The 23,006-nt window shown below is 42.9% G+C and overlaps 1 protein-coding gene across 1 annotated transcript in view; it reads left to right on the top strand.

Annotated features, from left to right (window-relative positions):
* Window positions 1-23,006, top strand: part of SLC7A10 (solute carrier family 7 member 10) — a 50,633-nt gene that overhangs the window by 14,921 nt on the left and 12,706 nt on the right. The window contains exons 2-4 of the mRNA XM_073560869.1: window positions 17,815-18,019; window positions 20,756-20,907; window positions 22,533-22,658. Coding sequence (XP_073416970.1) covers window positions 17,815-18,019; window positions 20,756-20,907; window positions 22,533-22,658 — 483 coding nt within the window. The remainder of the gene's footprint in view (window positions 1-17,814; window positions 18,020-20,755; window positions 20,908-22,532; window positions 22,659-23,006) is intronic.

Here is a 23,006-nt window from a genome sequence, read left to right as displayed (position 1 = left end):
GCTGAATTATTACAGGAAGAATGTTAATTATGTGGACGTGAAATATTCACTACTTGGACTAGAACAAAGCCCCTTACATTATCCACTGCCATGTACTAATCTCATTGAGGCCAAAGGTCTTAATAGACTATGTTTATCAATACACGCTGTCAATAATGAGAAATCAGCTAGGTATTTAAAAAGGTGTAAAAATAAACCTAACCCAAATGATGAGTGACCATTCCTTAGTTATCCAGTCCATCAAATTCTACGTGGACACCCAACATCTCACTTTGGATGGTTTCTTTTCTCTCTTTATCTTTGAAGTGACCAGAATTAAAGCCATGACACATCTACGGTGTCAATTGAGCCATTAACCTCACCCTCACCAGGTCCAGTGCTGCATCTCTGCTGCTGCACTGGTATCTGTTGTCAGTCCTGATGACAGCACTGCAGCCTATGTTGCACGTAACCACTGCAGCCAATCACTGGGCTTAGCGGCTTGAGCCTTTCACAATCAACAGAGTCGCTTAGCCCAATGATTGGCTGCATTGATATATATATATATATATATATATATATATATATATATATATATATATATATATATATATATATATGGAGAACGCCAAAGTAAATGATAATAGCGGCACTGGCACTGCGCAAAGGGAGTGGAACACCGAGGTTTCCTCACAGGTTGCAGTTGAACACTGGGATCCCACCAGAGGGGGACTTTGTGATCAACCTATTGTGAAGGGACCCTGGTAACAAATAGGGATAGCCCAAAGCAGAGAACCCCTTTCAAGAATTGATCTGATCTGACAGGTCAAATTTAGTCCAATACTAATCCTTCTAGGAGATAAGAGGTACCAAAACAGTCTCTTAAGCCCTTACTCTACTAAAGAATACGGACACTGTTGGGGTTTGTAACTCTGTCTTTTTCTGAACTCCTCTTTGCTGATTTAGAATCACAGACTACATCAAGGGAGAGCTTTGATGTGGTCATAAAGACAGATGACAGGAGTTTAGAAAAAGACAGAAAAGAGTTGCAAACTCCTCCAAAGAACAAGCTCATTGACAGATTCTTTGTTAATTCTTCCCACAACCATAATGTATGAAAAAGCCAAAAGGTGTAAAATGTTTAATGAAACTGCAAAGATGTTTTTTTTTTCCAAAAAATGCATGCATTTTTCACAAAGTCATGAAGGATAACACAAAGTTGGACTAGTGTTTGTGGAGAGCATACAGTGGTTGACTGATGATGATTGACAACTTGAATGGTGCGAGTCTAGCCACAGGGACCTACATCAGATGGCAGAACGGCCACATCTATCTCCCAATTAGTGCACATTTTATCATTCTTTTGTGTCGTTCTGCACCCTAAAATGTTGTTTTACAGCTTATAAATGAAGTGTCTTTTAGTACATTATATAGTAATACCCTAGAATGTACAGTGCCTCAAGACAAGAGTAGAAATGTGTGTTGTACTCGAACCCCTACTACACATCGGGTTTACGCTTTCTAATCATCTCCCGTGCGCAACTCATGGCATCGTGGTGTCTCTACTACACGGCCGTGAAGAATGAGTGACTATCAGATTCATTTAGGAACCTGTACAGTTGTACATGGCATAATCCGCTTAGAGGTCCTAAGCCTTAGGAAAAAAGCCTTTGAGGAATGTCAGACTTACTGCACACAATGATGGTTCATGTCGTTACATGCACAAGTCCGAGTCTGGGAGAGCGGCCGCTACAATAAAGGCACTAGGTCATTTGGGGAATCAACTCTGAGATTATATCACCAGTACTGATTTAATATCCAGAAAACTGCTGATGCATTTCTCAGGAGGGGCATCAGAAAATATTATGGAGGTTTGTTTAGAATTTCAGACCTTTATTAATAAAGGTAACTGTGCATCAGATTCATGCTGCCCAAACTACAGGTGATCTGTTTGTTGTTTCCTGTCATGGATCACACTCTGTGGGTATCTGCAGGCTGTTTATTACATGAGGTGCAATCCACCATTACAAGATATCTCCTAACAACTACGAACCAAAAAGTTCAAAAAAATCTATAGTACACAAACATAGTGAGACCCCTAGAGGCCACATCATCATATAATATATTGCTACATCCTTTCTCTTTTAACTGGGGGAACAATAAAAAATAATAAAACAATGGCTACCATGACCAAGTTAGAACTATAACATAATAAGTCCAGTTAGATATAATTCTTGAGGTGCACCAGCCTTCTGATAATTCTGCCAGCTCTAGTAACATAAGGTGTGTCACTGTCTACATGCGGTAGTTCTTCTGATCCTGGTAATATACCTTCTGATATTGCCTGTCTCTGGCCAGAATCCTCACCCTGATGGTCAGCTGTCACTGTTGGTACATGACTTGTACTTGCTGCCTTGTTGTCTTGGGTGTCAGGATACTGTTCAAAAGGCCATGAATCAACTCTTTCTTGCGTTTTCCTCAGATATCTCCGATTTATCCTTAGTCTTCTTCCTTCATCTGTTAGAATTTCATAGGACCGAGGTCCTATTTTCTGGACAACTTTTGCCTTTTGCCAGTGTATGTCAAATGTGCTGCCTGGCTGCAGCCGAATGTTGTCATTTCTCTGGAGCTCAGGCAGATCCTTTGCAGATTTATTGTAATAGAAAGCTTGCCCATCCTCTGTAATTTAGCTTTGATGTTTCTCAGCAACTTTGGCTTTAACAGTTGACTAGCAGTTGGCAAGAGAGTCTTTGTACGCCTACTCATGAGCCTCTTGTGTTTCTATGATCCAGTACCTGCCTGTTTTGCTTTCTGCATTAGTCTTTTGGCTGTTTTTACTGCTGACTCTGCTTTCCCATTACTCTGAAGATATCTGGGAGAAGACGTCTGGTGTTCAAATTCCCATTTCTTGCTGAAGGTTTTGAACTCTTCCGAAGTAAACTGCGCCACATTGTAAGAAAAACGATATCTGGAATGCCATAAGAGGCAAAATGGGCCTTGCGTTTTTTAATCATTGTCCTCGCCCTTGTGTCCTGCAACAAATCAACCTCCCAGAAGTTAGAGCAATAGTCCATTGTAATCAGGTAGTCTGTGTCTTTCCATGTGAACAAGTCTGTTCCTATTTTTGACCATGGCCTATGTGGAATTTCATGAGCTTGCAATGTCTCCTCTGGTTGCTTATCACTGCAGGATGCACATATTTCACATTGTGCTATAAAATTTTTAATGTGGTCATTCATTCCTGGCCAATAAACAGACATAGACATCGACATCCTTCCATGCCTAAGTGGGAAGAGTGCAATGTTTTCAGTATGTCTCTTCTGAGAACTTCTGGTATAACCGCCTTGTCACCTTTAAAGATGATTCCTTGCTGCACTGACAATTCCTCTCTTATGTATGTGGAAGAATGGTGAAACGTCCCTTGGAGCATGTTGCTTGTATTTTGGCCAGCCCTGCAAGATGACGGTCTTTAACCCCTTAAGCCCCAAGGGTGGTTTGCACGTTCATGACGGGCCAATTTTTAAAATTCTGACCACTGTCCCTTTATGAGGTAATAACTCTGAAACGCTTCCATGGATCCCGGTGGTTCTGACACTGTTTTCTCGTGACATATTGTACTTCATGTTAGTGGTAAAATTTCATTCATATAACCTGCGTTTGTTAAAAAAAAGGAAATTTGGCGAAAATTTAGAAAATTTCGCAATTTTCCAAATTTGAATTTTTATGCCCTTAAATCACGGAGATACGGCACACAAAAAACTTAATAAATAACATTCCCCACGTTTACTTTACATCAGCACAATTTTGGAACCAAAATTATTTTTTGTTAGGAAGTTATAAGGGTTAAAAATTGACCAGCGATTTCTCATTTTTGCAACACCATTTTATTTTTACGGACCACATCACATTTGAAGCCACTTTGAGGGGTCTATATGATAGAAAATATCCAAAAGTGACACCATTCTAAAAACTGTACCCCTTAAGGTGCTCAAAACCACATTGAAGAAGTTTATTAACCCTTTAGGTGCGTCACAGGAATTTTTTGAATATTTTAAAAAAAATGAACATTTAACTTTTTTTCACAAAAAAAAAAAACTTCAGGTTCAATTTTTTTCATTTTACCAAGGGTAACAGGAGAAATTGGACTGCAAAAGTTATTGTGCAATTTGTCCTGAGTACGCTGATACCTGATATGTGGAGGGGAACCACTGTTTCGGCGCATGGCAGACCTCAGAAGGGAAGGAGCGCCGTTTGACTTTTTCAATGCAAAATTGGCTGGAATTCAGATCGGACACCATGTCGCAATTGGAAAACCCCTGATGTACCAAAACAGTGGAAACCCCCATTTTGGAAACTAGACCCCCCAAGGAACTTATCTAGATGTGTGGTGAGAACTTTGAACCCCCAAGGGCTTCACAGAAGTTTATAACATACAGCCATACAATTAAAAAAATCATATTTTTTCCACAAAAATGATCTTTTCACCCTCAATTCTTATTTTTCCAAGGGTAACAGGACCCTAAAAGATATTGTGCAATTTGTCCTGAGTGCGCTGATACCCCACATGTGGGGGTAAACCACTATATGGGAGCATGGCAGAGCTCGGAAGGGAAGCAGCGCCATTTGACGTTTTTGGCTGGAATTGAGATCGGACACCATGTCGCGTTTGGAAAGCCCCTGATGTACCAAAACAGTAGAAACCCCCACAAATGACACTATTTTGGAAACTAGACCCCCCAAGGAACTTATCTAGATGTGTGGTGAGCACTTTGATCCCCCCAGTGCTTCACAGAAGTTTATAACGCCCGGGCGTGAAAATAAAAAAATCGTATTTTTTCCACAAACATGATCTTTTAGTCACCAATTTTTTATTTTCCCAAGGGTACAAGGAGAAATTGGACCCCAAAAGTTGTTGTCCAATTTGTCCTGAGTAAGCTGACACCTCATATGTGGGAGAAAACTACTGTATGGGCACACGACGGGGCTCGGAAGGGAAGTAGTGATGTTTTGGAATGCAGACTTTGAGGGAATGGTCTGCAGGTGTCATGTTGCCTTTGGAGAGCCCCTAATATACCTAAACAGTGGAAACCCCCCACAAATGACCCCATTTTGGAAAATAGACCCCCTAAGGAACTTATCTAGATGTGTGGTGAACACTTTGAACCCCCAAGGGCTTCACAGAAGTTTATAATGCCCAGGCATGAAAATAAAAAAATCATTTTTTACACAAACATGATCAATTAGTCTCCAATTTTTTTATTTTCCCAAGGGTAACAGGAGAAATTGGACCCTAAAAGTTGTTGTCCAATTTGTCCTGAGTATGCCGATACCTCATATGTGGGAGAAAACTACTGTATGGGCACACGTCGGGGCTCGGAAGGGAAGTAGTGATGTTTTGGAATGCAGACTTTGATGGAATGGTCTGTGGGTGTCATGTGCGTTTGGAGAGCCCCCGATGTACCTAAACTATTGAAATTCCCCACAAGTAACCCCATTTTGGAAACTAGACCCCCCACGGAACTTATCTAGATGTGTGGTGACCACTTTGAACCCCCAAGTGCTTCACAGAAGTTTATAACGCCTGGGCGTGAAAATAAAAAAATAATTTTTTTCCACAAAAATGATATTTTTGCCCCCAATTTTTTATTTTCCTAAGGGTAACAGGAGAAATTGGACCTCAAAAGTTGTTTTGCAATTTGTCCTGAGTATGCTGATACCCTATATGTGGGGGTAAAACACTGTTTGGGCGCATGGCAGAGCTTGGAACGGAAGGAGCACAATTTGACTTTTTCAACGCAGAATTGGCTGGAATTGAAATATGACGCCATGTTGCATTTGGAGAGCCCCTGATGTGCCCAAACAGTGGAAAACCCCCAATTATAACTCCAACCCTAACCCCAACACACCCCTAACCCTAATCTCAGCCCTAACCCTAGCCCTAACCCTAAACCCTAATGGTAAAATGGAAATAAATACATTTTCTTTTAGTTTTATTATTTTTCCCTAACTAAGGGGGTGATAACGGGGGGTTTGATTTACTATTTATGGCGGTTTTTATTTTTGGCAGCTGTCACACGCTAAAAGACGCTTTTTATCGTGAAAATAGTTTTTACATTACCACATATTGAGAGCTATAATTTTTCCATATTTTGACCCACCGAGTCATGTGAGGTCTTATTTTTTGCGGGACGAGTTGACGTTTTTATTGGTATCATTTTCGGGCACGTGACATCTTTTGATCGCTTTTTATTCCGATTTTTGGGACGCAGAATGAGCAAAAACCAGCGTTTCATGAATTTCTTTTGGGGGGTGCGTTTACACCGTTCCGCGTGCAGTAAAATTGATAAAGCGCTTTTATTCTTCGGGTCAATACGGTTACAGCGATACCTCATTTACGTCTTTTTATGTTTTGTCGGTTTTATGGAATGAAAAGTATTTTATATAAAAAATTATTTTTGCATCGCTTTATTCTGCGAGCTATAACTTTATTTTTTTGCGGATGACGCCATATGGTGGCTCGTTTTTTGCGGGACAAGCTGACGTTTTCAGCAGTACCATGGATATTTATATGCGTCTTTTTGATCGCGCGTTATTGCACTTTTTGTTCTGTGGTATGATAATAAATTATTTAATTATTTTTTGCGTTGTTTTTTTATTTTTTAAGGGGTTCGCTAAAGGGGTTAACTAATGGGACAGTTTTAAAGGGCGGGTCGTTACGGACGCGGCGATACCAAATATGTGTACTGTTATTGTTTTGTTTTTCTTATTTTCAAAAAATGAATTTATATATTATATATATATATATATATATATATATATATATATATATATATATATATTTTTTTTTTTTTTACTAATTTATTTAGCGATTTTTTTAAAATTATTTTTACACTTTTTTTTTTTTAACTTTATTACATTTTCCCAGGTGGGACATCACTGTCCTGTGACAGATCGCTGATCTGTCACATCACAGATCACTGTGACAGATCAGCGATCTGTCACAGGCAGTGCAGCAGACTTCCTCATGCCTGCGCTTTTCAGGCAGTGAGGAAGTCAGCTCCCTACAGGCCCCCGAAGGTCCCCGTCGCCATCTTGGATCCGGGGGCCTGTAGGGAAAGAGCCCCCCGCAGCAGCGCTGCACATTGCGCTGCCGTGGGGGGCTCAGGGAAGCACGGAGGGATCCCCTTCCCTGCCGATGCTTCCCTTTAACCCCCGGTACACCGCGATCGTGTTTGATTGCGGCGTACAAGGGGTTAACGTGTCGGGGGCGGTCCGTGACCACCCCTGACACATTGTGCCGGGCGTCAACTGTGATAATCAGCTGACACCCGGCTGCGATCGCTATGATGTACTATCCCGTCCCTGGGAATTAAGTCCCAGGGCACATGGATGGGATAGTACATGTCATGGCAGAAAGGGGTTAAACTCTGGAGACTTTTATCCTTCTCTTTGAAAGTCTGGATTTGCTTCAACTTTTCCTTTGACACTGCAAGATAGTTACACATATTGATGGTTTCAATGTCTTTCTCCTCATCATTTGTGATAGGAAGATAAGCTATGCTTAGCGTATCTGCAAACAGTAAGCCTCTTCCTGGACAGTACCCGATGTCAAAATCATTTTTCTGAAGTCGTAACAGCATACGCTGTGGTCTCTTTGGGGCATTTAGTAGTGGTTTCTTTGTAATGCTCTCCAAAGGTTTGTGATCCAACTGCACTGTTACCCGTCGACCATAGGTGTGTGGGAAGGTTGACCAGACAGATGAAGAGAAAAGGGTGCCGTACTGAGTGTGACCATTAGAGGGCAGTCGAGAGCTGATGAGAAAGTAGTTATGTAACTGCCATAGGTCAAGGTCACTCTCATTGGTCAAAGGTGACTGTCAGGTGACAGTGGGCGGAGCTACCTAGGCTGGTAGTATAAAGGCTGAGGAAAGTTTCCAGAAGCTCCTGTCAGCCAGGGGAGCCCAAAAGATAGGAGGGTCTGCTGTGGAGTGTAAGGCAGAAGAGTGCCCTCAGAGAGAACCTGACAGTAGAGACGGTCACGGGGGGTGACCCAAAGCACAGTAGCGTCAGACGTAGACGTCTGAGTGGAATAAGTAACAGTGTACTTTGAACGGCGAAGCGCTGTGGTGGAAGTGCCTAGGGCAGCCACAGTGAGGAGAGCCACAGAGGACACCACGACGGTGACACAGAGAAAGCACAGGTACCCGGGTCTGTGTAAAGAGGAAATGTGAACAGTCCTGTATTGAAGTGTGGACGTCGGCACAAAGTTGGTGAATAAATTTGGACCTGTTGAACCCGAGTACTGTCTCAGTCTTCAGTCTGTTTGCGCTAAGGAGCGGGTCACCCCCCCCCCCAGTTCGGTTAGATCAGCACACCTCCCCCGCCTATCAGCAGCACCACCTAATTACCTTCCCTCGCCACCCCTACATTTGGCGTAGTTGGCAGGATAGTTGCTGCCAATACAACATCTTCTGCGGCAAGCCTGCGACCAAGTAACAAAGGCCCCTCAAGCTGTGTGGGGTGAAGAATTTATTTTTTTTGGTTTTCCCTGTAGATTACAATTTGAAACTGGACTGTGGATTGCTGACTGCAAAAAAGTACAACTGGAGCAGAAAAGTGTACTAAAAAAAAAGAAAATGGTTGTGATGATTTGGCATCCAAAGAAAGAAATACAGACATTGCTGATTGGACTGGATGATCTGGGGCTATATCAAATCCGCCCCAGGGGGGGGAGTGGTGTTCATCTGGAGAGAACTGCCCCCCTATGTTGGACCCTGGAAGATGGGTGGAGAAGCCCACCACTGCACCCTCCAAGAACAGGAGTGGTCCGGGTGGAGAGACCTGCTGTGGCTGTTTGGCGCCATTCAGCTATTGGACCTCGGACGGCATGAGACGCTGCAGCTGTCAGGGTATCGGACGCTAGGAATGGCGGTGGCGCCAAGAATTGGAGACCCGTCGGGAGACCTACTCAGGGAGCCTCCCCGCGGAGCTGTCGGGCCTGGAGGCCGGCCCTATCGGACGGCGGGGTGAAAATAGACGGCAGAAAGAGGAGCGGTGGGAGAGCCTGCTGGGAGCCGCGGCGGCTGGGAAGGTGAGCGTGTCCCCGGCCCCGCCGGCGACACCCCAGGCGAACCCCGTCCCCACGCACCATGCAGCGGACAGACCACGGGGCCTTGACACTGGTCCTCGGCCTCCCCGCCCACCTCTTTACATTGTGGTGCCTCCCGCTCTGAGCGACGGCGCAGCCCCATCAAGCTGACTGCCACCGCATTGGTCCCACTCCCGGTCACTGCTAAAATCGGGCCATCGGCTGTAGTGCCTGACTCACTGACAATTGCGGCTGCTGCTTCATCTGTGGCCCTACCTGTGTTTGCTCTGCCGGAGCCCGTGGATGCCTTAGTACCAGCTGCGGCCGCGCCGACGTCGCTGACAAAGCCGGCTGCGGCCTACTCACCACCGCAGCCTGCGGCCGCTTCTGCCCCGCCCCCGACCGCAGCCCGCCCATCGGACTCTGCAGCCTATGCCGGACCCTCCGCCTGGGTTGCGGAGGTCATCGAAGGAAAGAAGGCCAGAGAGAATGACCTGACAGATGAAGAGAAAAGGGTGCCGTACTGAGTGTGACCATTAGAGGGCAGTCGAGAGCTGATGAGAAAGTAGTTATGTAACTGCCATAGGTCAAGGTCACTCTCATTGGTCAAAGGTGACAGTGGGCGGAGCTACCTAGGCTGGTAGTATAAAGGCTGAGGGAAAGTTCCAGAAGCTCCTGTCAGCCAGGGGAGCCCAAAAGATAGGAGGGTCTGCTGTGGAGTGTAAGGCAGAAGAGTGCCCTCAGAGAGAACCTGACAGTAGAGATGGTCACGGGGGGGGGGGTGACCCAAAGCACAGTAGCGTCAGACGGAGACGGTCTGAGTAGAATAAGTAACAGTGTACTATGAACGGCGAAGCGCTGTGGTGGAAGTGCCTAGGGCAGCCACAGTGAGGAGAGCCGCAGAGGACACCATGACGGTGACACAGAGAAAGCAAAGGTACCCGGGTCTGTGTAAAGAGGAAATGTGAACAGTCCTGTATTGAAGTGTGGACATCGGCACAAAGTTGGTGAATAAATTTGGACCTGTTGAACCCCAGTACTGTCTCAGTCTTCAGTCTGTTTGCGCTAAGGAGTGGGTCACCCCCCCCCAGTTCGGTTGGATCAGCACACCTCCCCCGCCTATCAGCATCAGCAGCACCACCTAATTACCTTCCCTCGCCACCCCTACAGGTGTACTGGTGAAACTTCTCCATCCCAAATGCCACAGCCAGTAGTTCCTTCTCAATCTGAGCATATCCCTGCTCTGTTGTTGTAAGGGCTCTGCTTGCAAATGTGAGTGGCTGTTTGTTCTGCATTAATGTAGCTCCAAGGCCTTTTTCTGAAGCATCACATTGTACCACTATTTCTCGATCTGGATCGAAATACTTTAGGGTTGCTGCATCTGCAATAGCCTTCTTTACTGATTGGAAAGCAGTTTCCTGGCTTTCCGTCCATTCCCAGAGCACATCTTTGTGGGTTAGCTGTCTCAGTGGATCACACAAGTCTGACAGATGTCTGCAAAATTTGGAGAGATAATTTGCCATGCCCAAAAACTGTTGTACTTCACAAACATCAGTAGGGGTAGGCAAATCTTGTATTGCTCTCACCTTTTCAGGATTCACTTTTACACCGTTTGAAGTCAGACGATGTCCAATATAAGCCACTTCTGTCATTTTCAGTTTGAATTTGTCCAAGTTCAGCTTTGTTTTGTTCTGCATCTCTCCAAAAATTGTATCATCTTCTGATCGTGATTCTTGATTGCAGAGTCCATATCTTTACCTTCTCCCACTATTAGTATATCATCTGCTATTGTCTTCACTCCAGGAAGTCCTTCCAAAGCCTGCATTAACGTCTGCTGGAACACCTCTGGAGCAGGTTTTAGTCCCATGGGCATTCTTAGCCATTTATAGGGTCCAAATGGTGAAGAAAATGTTATCAATAAACTTGATTCTTCAGTCAGTGCCACCTGCCAAAATCCATTTTTCACATCACAGACAGAAAATATTTTAGCCTTTGATAGATCTGGTAGAACATCATCTAATGTCGGCATTGGGTAGTGATTTCTTTTCAGTGCTTTGAGTGGCTTAGGATCAATGCATACTCTTAACTTGCCAGATGGTTTCTGCACTATGACCAAACTGCTGATCCAATCTGTGCTCTTATGGACTGGTGCTATCATGCCTCTTCTCTGTAAATCTTGCGTGGCGCCCCAGAGGCTTCAGTCGCCACAGAGGTACTGCACCTTCTCCTAAGGTGTAGTGCCCCACCATCCAGGTAGGCTGGAAACTCCTTTCCGCATTCCAACACCTGCACCCCACACACAGGATAGTTCATCAGGGACCCATCCATACTTTATGCTGGAAAGGTCATAGGGTGCCTTTTGTGGTCCCTGGCTTCGTAACACAAGAGGTGCTGGGGAGGCGGTTGGAGTTAGATATTAAAGAGAGGGAAGGTGTAGGATTTCAGGTTAGTTTGGGGAGAGTCCCAGAGAAGGAGGTCAGTCAGACGAGGGTCTGAGAGAGAGAGAGCAGGCTGACAGCAGGTCAGCCTGAGAGGAGCTCAAGGCGGAGGAAGGCAGTCAGTCAGGAGAGGCTGAGGACTGGTCTTAGTGGAACGAGCTCCCTAGGGAAGGAAGAGAAAGAGAAAGAGACGTAGACTGGAGACTACAGATTCCATAAGAGAGATAGAACAGATCGGAACGAAAGAGAATAGAAGGACGGTGGGAAGCTGGTTGAAGAAAGATAGAGAACCCTTCCAGTCCAGAGAGCGCAAAGGCCGGGGCCCGGTCTCCGAGGTTGATTGGATCTTTATGTCCGGCAACAGACACTGGAGGAGTAGTGAGCCGCTAACGCCTTGCTCCCATCATAGACTTGGGACACAACAGCAACTGAATAGAGAGCTGGGACGCAGTGAGGAATCCCCGAAGCAGGCTACAGCTGTCTGTCATACAAGTAAAGACTAGGAACACCTAGAGAGAGGCATTCCAGGGTAACTAAGTACTGGAGTGCTTCGCACCTAAAGGCGCATTGGAGGAGTCGTTCAGGAAGGTACATGTTGGCGGAGTGTGGAGGGGAGAATCCTATCCTGCCTGGAGGTTGGCTGGGGTCCTGACCTGGAGAACACGATACGGAGGCAGGCAGTTGAGTGAACTGCAAACAGTGAGTAAAGCTTTGGAACCGCATGCTCTGGTGTCCTCCAGTTATTCCCGCACCACTACACCTGGGTACCAGCCTCCATACCATTCTGCGCTTCTCCTCATCCATTGCACCTACACTGCCCTGGGACTACAGCTCCACCTGTGGGGAGCTACACCATCTTTGCTGCACCACACCATCAGTCCCAGCGGATCTGCATGCAGCGTTGGCTCAACATCTTAATTGCCAAACACCACGGGTGGCGTCACGAACTATTCTAATAAACTTTAACACCATTAACATCACCGCCATTGATATTGGGCGCCCAGGGCCACGGACCGGGTCCCCGATGGTGTGACACATTCCCACCTTGACACCGGCCCGGTACCGAGTACCCCGCTGCCCTGGGCGTGCGAGGGCGACCCACTTGCAGTTCTACTTTTAGTGGTTGCATTAAAGCTACAGGCACTCTTCTTGTAGGTAATCTGGTAGGCTGCACGGTGTTGTCAATTTGTAGCCTATATTTGCCTTCAAAGCACTCATCACCTTCAAATAAATCAGCATACTTTGTTTTTTATTTTCGGAATATCCAAGTTGTGCTCTGTGTTTAGTTTGGAATTTGGTATATCCTGGGAAACGTCAACAGACATAATGCTCTGAAACTGTACTTTTATTAAGTCCATTGCCTGAACTGCTTTTACTCCTAAATAATGGTACATAGTTACCACCACGCAACACGGTAAATTCGACTATAACTCTTTCTGTTACATGGGTTCCGTATTTTAAGCTTACATGTCCCAATCGGTTTCAGAACACTTTTGTTGTACATCACCAGAACCGTGTCAGTTGGCTCAATAGAAACCTGTTTGTTCAGCAGAGCACATGGAATTACATACATTGCAGCTTGCTCCACAATCCATCTGAAATCTAATGGGCTTCTCATTCAACAAGAATGTTGCATAAAGCTGCTTGGCATCTTTGCCGTAGGACTGCCTGACTACATTGACTTTCTCTGCTGCAGGCTGCAGTTGTAGCTGTGTAATGTCCTCTGCACTGTCAGTGTCTGGTGTCACAGTGTGGAGCTGTCTGTACTGTTTGCCTGTTCCTTGCCTGCAGACAACTGAGAAATGATTCTTCTTGCCACATGACCTGCAGGTTTCCCCATATGCTGGACACTTGTTTTTTTCTCTCTCATGTCTTTTCCCACAATACGTGCAGCGGACAGTGCTTATAGAGAAGCTTGGTCTTGTCTTTCCTTTCATAGATACTACATGTACCTTATCATCATCATTCTCACTGGTGCCTGCCATTATCTTCAGGCTGTGTTTTGACAGCTCAGCAGCCCTGCAGATTTGCATGCATTACTCTAAAGTCATGTCTTCCTCTCTCAGTAATCTTTCTTTTAGATGACTGTCTTTTATGCCACACACCATTCTGTCTTTAATTAGACTGTCCCTGATCTCTCCAAAACCACATGTTGCCAAGTCTCCTCAGCTCTGTCAGATATCTGTCCACATTTTCACCATCCTCCTGATGTCTTGTGAAAAAGTTATATCTTTCCACTGTCTCCTTCTTCTTTGGGTCACAGTGTTTATCAAATGCCTACACAATATCTGCTAGAAGGAGGTTGTCTGTGTCTGGGAGTAAGGTGTGGGTTATTTCTCTGCCATTTTCCCCAGTTAGGTAATAAAACAGCTTTACTTTTCGTTTGTCATCACTGGGGGCCTCTGTGAGATCCACATACAGTGTAAACTCTTCCTTCCAATGTCTCCAAGTCTGGGACAGATTACATGAAGTGACATCCAGTCCCTGAGGGGGCTTCAGACTAGTCTCCATTTGGCCGTAATATCAGGGAATCTGTACTTACAGGTGCTATGATCATCTGTACAGTCCCAGCCTCACACAAGCTCTGAGGATTTGCAGGTTCTGTGCCCAGCTGCCACCATGTTCTGTTTGTTGTTTCCTGTCATGGATCGCACTCTGTGGATATCTGCCGGCTGTTTATTACATGAGGTGCAATCCACGATTACAAGATATCTCCTAACAACAACTAACCAACAAGTTCCAAAAATCTATAGTACACACATAGACGTAGTGAGACCTCTAGAGGCCACATCATCATATAACATATTGCTTCAACAGGCATCATGAATCAGTCACTGGTTGCACCGTCAGGCATGCTTTACAGAAAAAGAAAAGAAACAGAAACAGTACATTTAAAGCAATCCGTGTACTATGCATTTTGGCTAACTAACACAAGGTGAGTCCCCAGCCTCTTTCTCACAAGCCCAATGCAGTTGACTGACAGGTCTCTCCCTAAGGATAGGAATGGGGAGAAGTGGGTCTCGGATTAGTCCCCAGCCAGCTTTAAGATGCATCCTTTCTCTGAAATGATGCTGCGTTTTAGAGTAAAACAAACCTGCCTGCAAACACCACCAGCATGAATCTGATGTCAGGTTCCCTTTAAGATCTGGTAGCACTTTTCCCATAAATGCATGTTTATAAAACTAACCTGTGAAAAACTTAAAACACAGAATTAAATAGATTTCAGATTATGATGGACAGATTAGATTGGAATCAAAGGTAAACTGTCAGCAGAAAAAAAAACAACACAACAGTATTTACAGTAAGACATAGCACAAATCCTCCTGAGTCCAGTGGTGGCAGCTTTACACCACTCCATCTGACACTAGGCACTGTGCTTGGTGATGTACGCCTGCATGGAGCTGCCCAGCCATGTAGATCCTGTGGGGGCGCAGAGTTTGTGCTGATGTTATACCAGAGGAGGTCTGGACTCAGCAGTTATGGAGTCAGCAGAGCGGTGGAAATTTTTCTGTCCACTGTTCCTAAGCACTCACCCCCTCCCCCCGATCTGTAATGTTGCGGGGTCTCCACTTTGCAGGTAAGTTGCTGCAGTTTCTTACACTTCTCAATAATATCACTCACAGGTGATGGAGGAAGATTTAGGAGAAAAAATATGTCATGGACAGACTTGTTATTCCGGTGTTATACACACACAAGAACCAGGTATTTCACATGAGCATATTTGCTAGTAACATTCAGTATGAGTTCTTAAGTGACTCTTGTAACAGTTTTTAGTGGAGCACATGGCAGTTTTCTGTGCTGCTTTCAGTGGGTTAAGTGCCCAGTGATGTCCTTCCCGGTTCTGGCTGACTTTTCACTAGCACAAGCGTGAATGTCTGGCTGTAATTCTGCATGCCAAGCAGGGAGAACTCGGGAGAAAAGGGGCATAGCTTCTCAAGGTGGTTGCTGGGGGGGGGGGGGAGGAGAAGGGACTGAACACATGGCAGGGGTGTTAGCTTGACCTTGTACCACGGAGCTAAAAGACATTTGATGGGTAATAAAGAGGTCCTGCAAATTACAAATGAAGTTTCCTATCCGAAAGGAACATTTGTGCCGATTATTCAGTTGCCTTGCGGTGGGAGATAGCCCGCCTTTGTTCTTTGAGACTACATCTGGCCTTTCCGTGTAAGTCATTTGCATGCCTAATGTTCCAGCAATGGAATGTGTCCGTTCTGAGGGTCCCCCTCTGGCTGGGTTGTAGGCCCCTTGTCTTCGGTGTATCTAGTCTGGGTTGACAACATTGCTGACACATCATGAGAGTAAACTTTGGAGTTAAAACTGGGATCTCTCTGCATGCAAAGCAGCCAGCGCACAGGAAAATGCCAGTCACAATAGAAGCGTGCACAGGGCCTCTCTGATCCTGGCACAAAAAGGCTTTTAAAGGGGCAAGAAAGATCTCAGTCATGTGTACATATAAAACTGAAGGGATGATGCATGAAGACTTTTTACACCTCAAACTTGTTGTGAAAACAGATTTTAACAGGAGTTGTACAATGTATTTATGCAGTACAATGAAAGCAAAACATTTCTGTAAAATCAAAGCCGTCTCTAGAATTTACTGTAAAATATGAACCTGTAAAGTTGTGTTCACTTCTTCTCCAGTTCAAAAATTACAAAGCGTACAGCATTATTTTTCCCAGAAATACTACAAAATCATGTGGACATTGGGCACCACTTACCGTATGTTTCCCATGCATTGGGTCCAGTCCATCACACCTTCAATTCTGTTTTTACATTGGCCTGAAGGCTCTGTTCCACTTTAGATCAGTCGGATAAATATAAAAATATATGGCAGCTTTAGATGACTATCTGATGTGTATAATGGCCTCCAAAATTGTGGCAGATGATACCTGAGGACAAAAGGATCGGGAAGCTTGAATTATATTGCAGATCCTTTTGTTCTCCTTGAAATGAAATTTATTGCCAGAGGAATTCTCTCCTATGCCCATTGAAAATACATGAGCATCCATTTATATGTATGGGAATGGCAGGAGAGATAATCAAGAGGCAAATTCCCCCTATGTAAAATCTCTCTCTCATATATATATATATATATATATATATATATATATATATATATATATATATATATATATATATATATATATATATATATATATACACACACACACACTGATACATGCAAAATTTGGCCACCACATTACAAAAATGGTTGGAACGCCTTAGTTTTAATAGGATGATACGGCTTTTAGAATGGTTTCACATTGCATTTTGCAATGACATTTGCAATATGCACTGGTATTTATCTAATGTATCAATGACTCGTCAATCACTAAATACGAAATTGAGGTCGGTATTGGTTGATTTATATGTTTTCTGCTGTATGGAATAGTGCAGCTGAGTATGCTTTTCCACACAAAGGTAACAAGTTTAAAAAAAAAAAAAAGCCTACAGGTGATGAATGCCGTTGGTTATACTACCTCATCTGTCAGGAAATACTCCTGTTAGGTACATCCAATGGCAAAACAGTTATTATGCTTCTTCTACAGTCTATTGTATCATAGCTGCTGACTTGTAATCACCTTATTATTACATATATTCTACATGCTAGTTATTACAACTGAATAAGACACCAGAATTAGCAGAATTGTGTGTAAATTCTAAATTCTTGATCTGAAACGAATGCAAAAAGATACTTGTTGTACGGGTTCTCAGACAGGGTAAGGATATACACTTCACAAAAATTTAACAGGTTTGTTCAGGTTGGCATCAAAGTTTGCAGATTTTTGTGCCCAAATCTGGACAACCCCTTTACATTTTTTGTGAAGGGTAAATGCTCTTCCTTATCCTGTGCATCCTCACATCGTGCATTGTCAGGATTCTCCGGTGCCGGTGGCAAGCCCAGGGTTTCATATAAGCGCAAGTATGTGATAGTCATACTTCTGTCTACATTTCGAGTAGACATGCGTAGGTCTAGTCAGAAAATGGTTGGGAGTATGCATATTCCTTAATTGTGGTTACATGATTGCCCAGTCTCCTCGCCGGCACCAGAGAATCCTGACAATGCGCGTTGTGCGGATTCACAGGTCTGCAGTCACATACAGTGCACCTGGACAATGCCATAAAAATTCATGCTCATGGAAAAAAAAAAAAAAATACAGCCATGCCTCTACTACCAGCCTGTTTTAAGTTTGGGGTGCTAAAAGGGTGTAACACAAGTTACCCTTTCATGTATATGTCGCATGCACAGTACTCTGTTGTTATGCCATTGATGTCTATCGTACCTTAATCTCTCCCCTTCTGTTCAAGGTAACATTATAGGCTCCGGTATCTTCATTTCTCCAAAGGGCGTCCTAGAACACAGCGGGTCTGTGGGCTTGGCGTTAATTGTCTGGGTTCTTGGTGGTGGCGTGTCCGCCCTCGGGTCCATGTGTTATGCAGAGCTTGGAGTCACGATTCCTAAATCAGGAGGTGATTATTCATATGTCACTGAGATTTTTGGTGGGTTAACAGGGTAAGTACTTATGTTGTATGAATTTTACATTGCATTCTTACATCCCCACCCCCAAAATCAGGGGGCAACATTAACGACGATCACCATTCCATTTTTAGAATATGAATTTGGCCGGGTTCCAGTGAATATTGAAAATTATGAGGCCGGGTTTAAAAATTGCAGACGTATTCATTCTAATTTTCATTCTATGCCGATTCAGCACCCAGGTCACGGTCTCAATAACACTGATACATTTATAATCTTATTGCTCTTATGGTTCTGCTTGTATCATGGCTGATATTTTGTGCCAATTGGAGGCAGTCCCGTGCAGGGAGCAGCAAGAGGAACAGCTAATCTTTGGATGTGGTTAGAGGAGAGCCTGCATTGTCCCTGGCCTTGGTGCTGAAATGTAATGTGGCGTATATGACACAGAGCTGCTGTCATTGGCTCATGAGATGCACATGGCCTTCATATCACAATTCTAATTTCCCTTCCCTGTCATTGATGGATATCTTATTGTATTTGATGTTGTAAAATGCTCAAGATGGAGAAGAAAAAAAAAGGGGTTTTTGACCCTGGAGAAATGTGTAACATAATAAAATAAAATCTATAATGCACTAGGAGTAAAAGCTGCCTTTGTTTGGATTGCTGTAAATGCTGCAAATACCTAAAAAGAAAAAAGAAAAACTGGGGTTCCATTTCTAGAATACATAAAATAAGTGTAAATTCCAAAAAGGTGAATCCTTAAAAAGGTAATTAATTTAACATAGAAAAAGGCACAAAAGCAATAGGAGTTTTTTCCCCAAAAAAAACTTTCACGTGCTCATAATTGTTCAAGTTATCTCAGCCTGAAAAGTATTACTTTTTGGAGAGGCAGTTTATACTCCACGTAACGCCCCAGGACATTGCAGTGTAAACTTCTCCTCTTAGGAGATTGTTAAATGTCAGGTCTATGAACAATTTGTATGTAAATTAAAAATGACATTTCTAAATATTGTTTGTTTTCTTCTCAAGAGATCGCTCTGAATGGCGAATTGCGTAAAATAATGCATTTATATTTAGTTACATATCAAATCTAAATGCGTTAATGTAGACAGAAGCCATCAACTATTGCATGTATTTATACATGTACAGTCATGGCCGAAAGTGTTGACACCCTTGGAATTGTTCCAGAAAATGAAGTATTTCTCCCAGGAAATTATTGCAATTCCCCATGTTTTGTTATACATATGTTTATTTTCTGTGTGTGTATTGGAACAACAAAAACAAACAGAGGAAAAAAAAAAGGTAAATTGGACATAATTTCACACAAAACCCTAAAAATTGTCTGGAAAAAAATTATTGGCATCCTCAAATTAATATTTGATTGCAGTTATTTATTCCAAATGGTGTGCAATCAAATAGCTTCCTATAACTATCCACAAGCTTCTTATACTTCTCAACTGGAATTTTGGAGCACTCTTCTTTTACAGACTGTTTCAAGTCTCCATATTTTAAGGCATCTTCTCCCAACGGCAATTTTAAGATCTCTCCACGGGCGATCAATGGTATTTAAATCCGGACTCATTGCTGCCACTTTTGTTTTGTTTCCATCAATTTATGTGGTCTTCTTTCTAGTATGTTTGGGGTCAATGTCCTGCTGGGAGACCTTTGGTCTACGACAGAAACCCAGCTTCCTGACACTGGGCACTACATTGCAAAAATCCTTTGGTAATCTTCAGATTTCACAATGCCTTGCACACAGTCAAGGCACCCAGTGCCAGATGCAACAAGGCAACCCCAAAGCATCTTTGAACCTCCACCATATTTGACTATAGGTACTGTGTTCTTTTCTTTGTAAGCCTCATTCCATTTTCGGTAAACAATGGAATTATGTGCTTTGCCAAAAATTTCTATCTTGGACTCATTTGTCCACAAGACACTTTCTCAGAAGGATTTTGACTAACTCATGTACATTTTAGCAAACTGCGGTCTAACTTTTTTATGTCTCTGTGTCAGAAGTGGAGTCCTCCTGGGTCTTCTGCCATAACATTTCATTCAAATGTGGACCTATAGTTTGCGCTGACACTGATGCACCCTGAGCAGGACAGTTTGATTTTTTTTTCAAATTTGATTAGGGCCGCTTATCCACCATCTTTTTGCAACCATACATTTTCCTCTGCCATCCAGGGAGATTAGCTACAGTGCCATGGGTTGTAAACTTTTTCATTATGCTGTGCATTGTGGACAAAGGAACATCAAGATCTCTGGAGATGGACTTTTAACCTTGAGATTGTTGATATTGTTCAACAATTTTGGTTCTGAAGCCCTCAGACAGTTCTCTTTTGCAAAGATGGAGTCACTTCTCCCCTTTTTACTGGTTTCAGGTTTGATTTGCATATTGCCAACACCTATTACTTGCCACAGGTGAATTTGAATGAGCATCACATGCTTGAAGCAAAGTTGTTTACCTACAATTTTGGAAAGGGGCCAACAATTTTGTCCTGCCCATTTAGGTTTTTTTTGTGTGAAATCATGTCCAATTTGCCTTTTTTTCCCCCTCAGTACTCTTGTGCTGTTCCATTATACACAAAAGAAATATCCACGTGTATAACAAAACATGTGGAAATGCAATCTTTTTCTAGGAAACATACTACATTTTCTGGAAAAAAAATGTCAAGGGTGCCAACACTTTCGGTCATGAGTGTATAAGGGGTTAAGTACTTTAATATACGTCAATATATAAAGAGACCAGTGACCCTTCTTCTGTTCCTCCAGTTTCCTGCTGCTATGGAGTGCAGTTCTCATTATGTACCCTACAAGCCTTGCAGTCATTGCATTGACGTTTTCAAACTATGTCCTGCAGCCTGTATTTCCAGACTGTATACCGCCATATGATGCCACAAGAACTCTTTCTCTGGTCTGTTTGTGTGAGTATGACATACGTTTACAACACAATGTTGCTACGTTGCTCTTTTGTCTTATTAGACTTTTTATTTGGATATTGTTCATGAATTTTTCAGTTTTAATTTTGGGATTTGAAAAAGAGGTAACTTTTGTTTTAAAGGATGCATGAATGCACAAATATACTTGAAACATAAGGTTTTGTGTAAATAACTTTGTAATACAAGAAACAAGAAAACTGATACATTGTTGCAAGTAAGGACTTGGGTGACCTCTTGACTTGGCATATGTTTCACCAGTCTGCAGAGGCATAATCATAGGGCACCACCGGTAATGGTGCCCAATCCATGCCCTCCACCATCGCTTATAATACCTCTGCCTTCTTTTGCGGTTTGGTGGACTGTCAGCAGTGAAAATATGTTGAGCTAAATTGCAATTGCCCACTTATAACCAGGATCTACCCACCTTATGATTAATTTAGCTAATCCACTTCTAAACCAATAAAACATCATCAGATTCTATAAAATACTCCAGTTACTGATTTGGAAGACTGACTCCCTATTCTGCATCTTCATTGGTCAGGGTATGTTTGTGTGTTTTTTTGCTGTTTATCTGTTTTGTGAAGGAATCTGCTGTAGTATAATATATAAAAAAATAACTTTTCCAACACTTTTTTTGTTAAAAAAAAAAAAATCAGATTCCATAAAAATCTAGCAACAACAAAAAAAATAAAATAATGCATGCAACTGGGATAAAGAATTGTATAGCTGCCATATAATGAGGAGCTTATTCAGAGCCGTGCATGGACCCTAAGGCTATGTGTGGGATTGTAAGCACTCCCTACTTATCGTGCAAGGATACGTTTCCACAATAAGTTTTTTACTCTGCGTATTTTCTTTATAAAAAATGCAAGTAACCTATTTTACTTAATGGAGCACAAAATCTCTAACATCAAAAACTCCGCAAATACTCATTATGGGACCGTAGCATGTGCTACACATATCTACCCCCAGATGGCAGCCCGATATAAGAAATCATTCTGCTGCAGAGAATTGTCAATTACAGCAAAGATAACTCACACTCCTTGGAAAATATCCATTATTTACGTTCCTGACTTGACTTTCATTTTTTATTTTTTTTTTATTTACAAAGATGCAATCTATTATTTTACCTCTAGCCATCAGCTGATTTTACTTGGGGAAGTCACACATTTCCCTTTCTTACATGTCAGCTATTTACATGAATGGCCATTGTAAGAACATATCAGCTCATCGGGTTTCAAGTGAACCACCCAAAAAGAGGGGGTTTCTGGCAATATATGTCTCTTTTAAAGCATTTTAGTGACTTAATTTAAAAAAAATAAATGCATCCCATCAAAAAAAGACTGATTATGAAAGGTTTATAGATGGTTCTACCGTATGCAGATGGAAAAACAAAACATTTTCGCTAGATAATCATATTGAAATATTCTTGCATGAAGCGTCTAATAGTCAGTACATAGATCCAAAATCTGAATACATAATGTTCAGCACTACAAGTCCCAGCATTCCATGAGGATCAAGTTCTTGAAGTCAGGAATGAAAGCATATAGAAATATAGATTGAAACTTGCAGTTGTATCTGGCCTGATGAGCCTCTTTCTTTCTTTGCAGTGCTCCTCACATGGGTGAACAGCACAAGCGTCAGATGGGCGACGCGGATCCAGGACATATTCACTGCCGGGAAGCTTCTAGCTTTGGGCCTTATTATAGTCGTTGGGTTTATGCAGATATTTAAAGGTGCAACATTTTGTTTTGCTGTCATTTATAGAGCGGCTGGCCATATATTGATTGATGTAATGATCATAACCTCTTATGGCCACATTCACATGTTTATACGACCACTCCATTGCTTTGGGTACCAATAGTGGGGTAGCAAGTTCTGGATGCCCACAATGGCCAGAGATGCCCCCTTTATTAATAACCTTTGTGTGTTCCTCCTGTCCAGTTGTATGAAGCCAGAACTTGGTGTTCCATTGCAGAGCAAAAGCCACTTGTGGACACAGACAGAAAAGGGTCCTAGTTAGTGATGAGCGAGCGTGTTCAGATAAGGTGTTATCTGAGGACGCTCTTGTGCTAACTGAGCAT

The sequence above is a fragment of the Dendrobates tinctorius genome, unplaced genomic scaffold (assembly GCF_039654945.1).
Source record: "Dendrobates tinctorius isolate UK_male_01 unplaced genomic scaffold, ASM3965494v1 ptg000307l, whole genome shotgun sequence".
Lineage (NCBI taxonomy): Eukaryota > Metazoa > Chordata > Amphibia > Anura > Dendrobatidae > Dendrobates > Dendrobates tinctorius.
The sequence above is the reverse complement of the archived record's forward strand: the minus strand, read 5'-3'. Positions and strand labels throughout refer to the sequence as shown.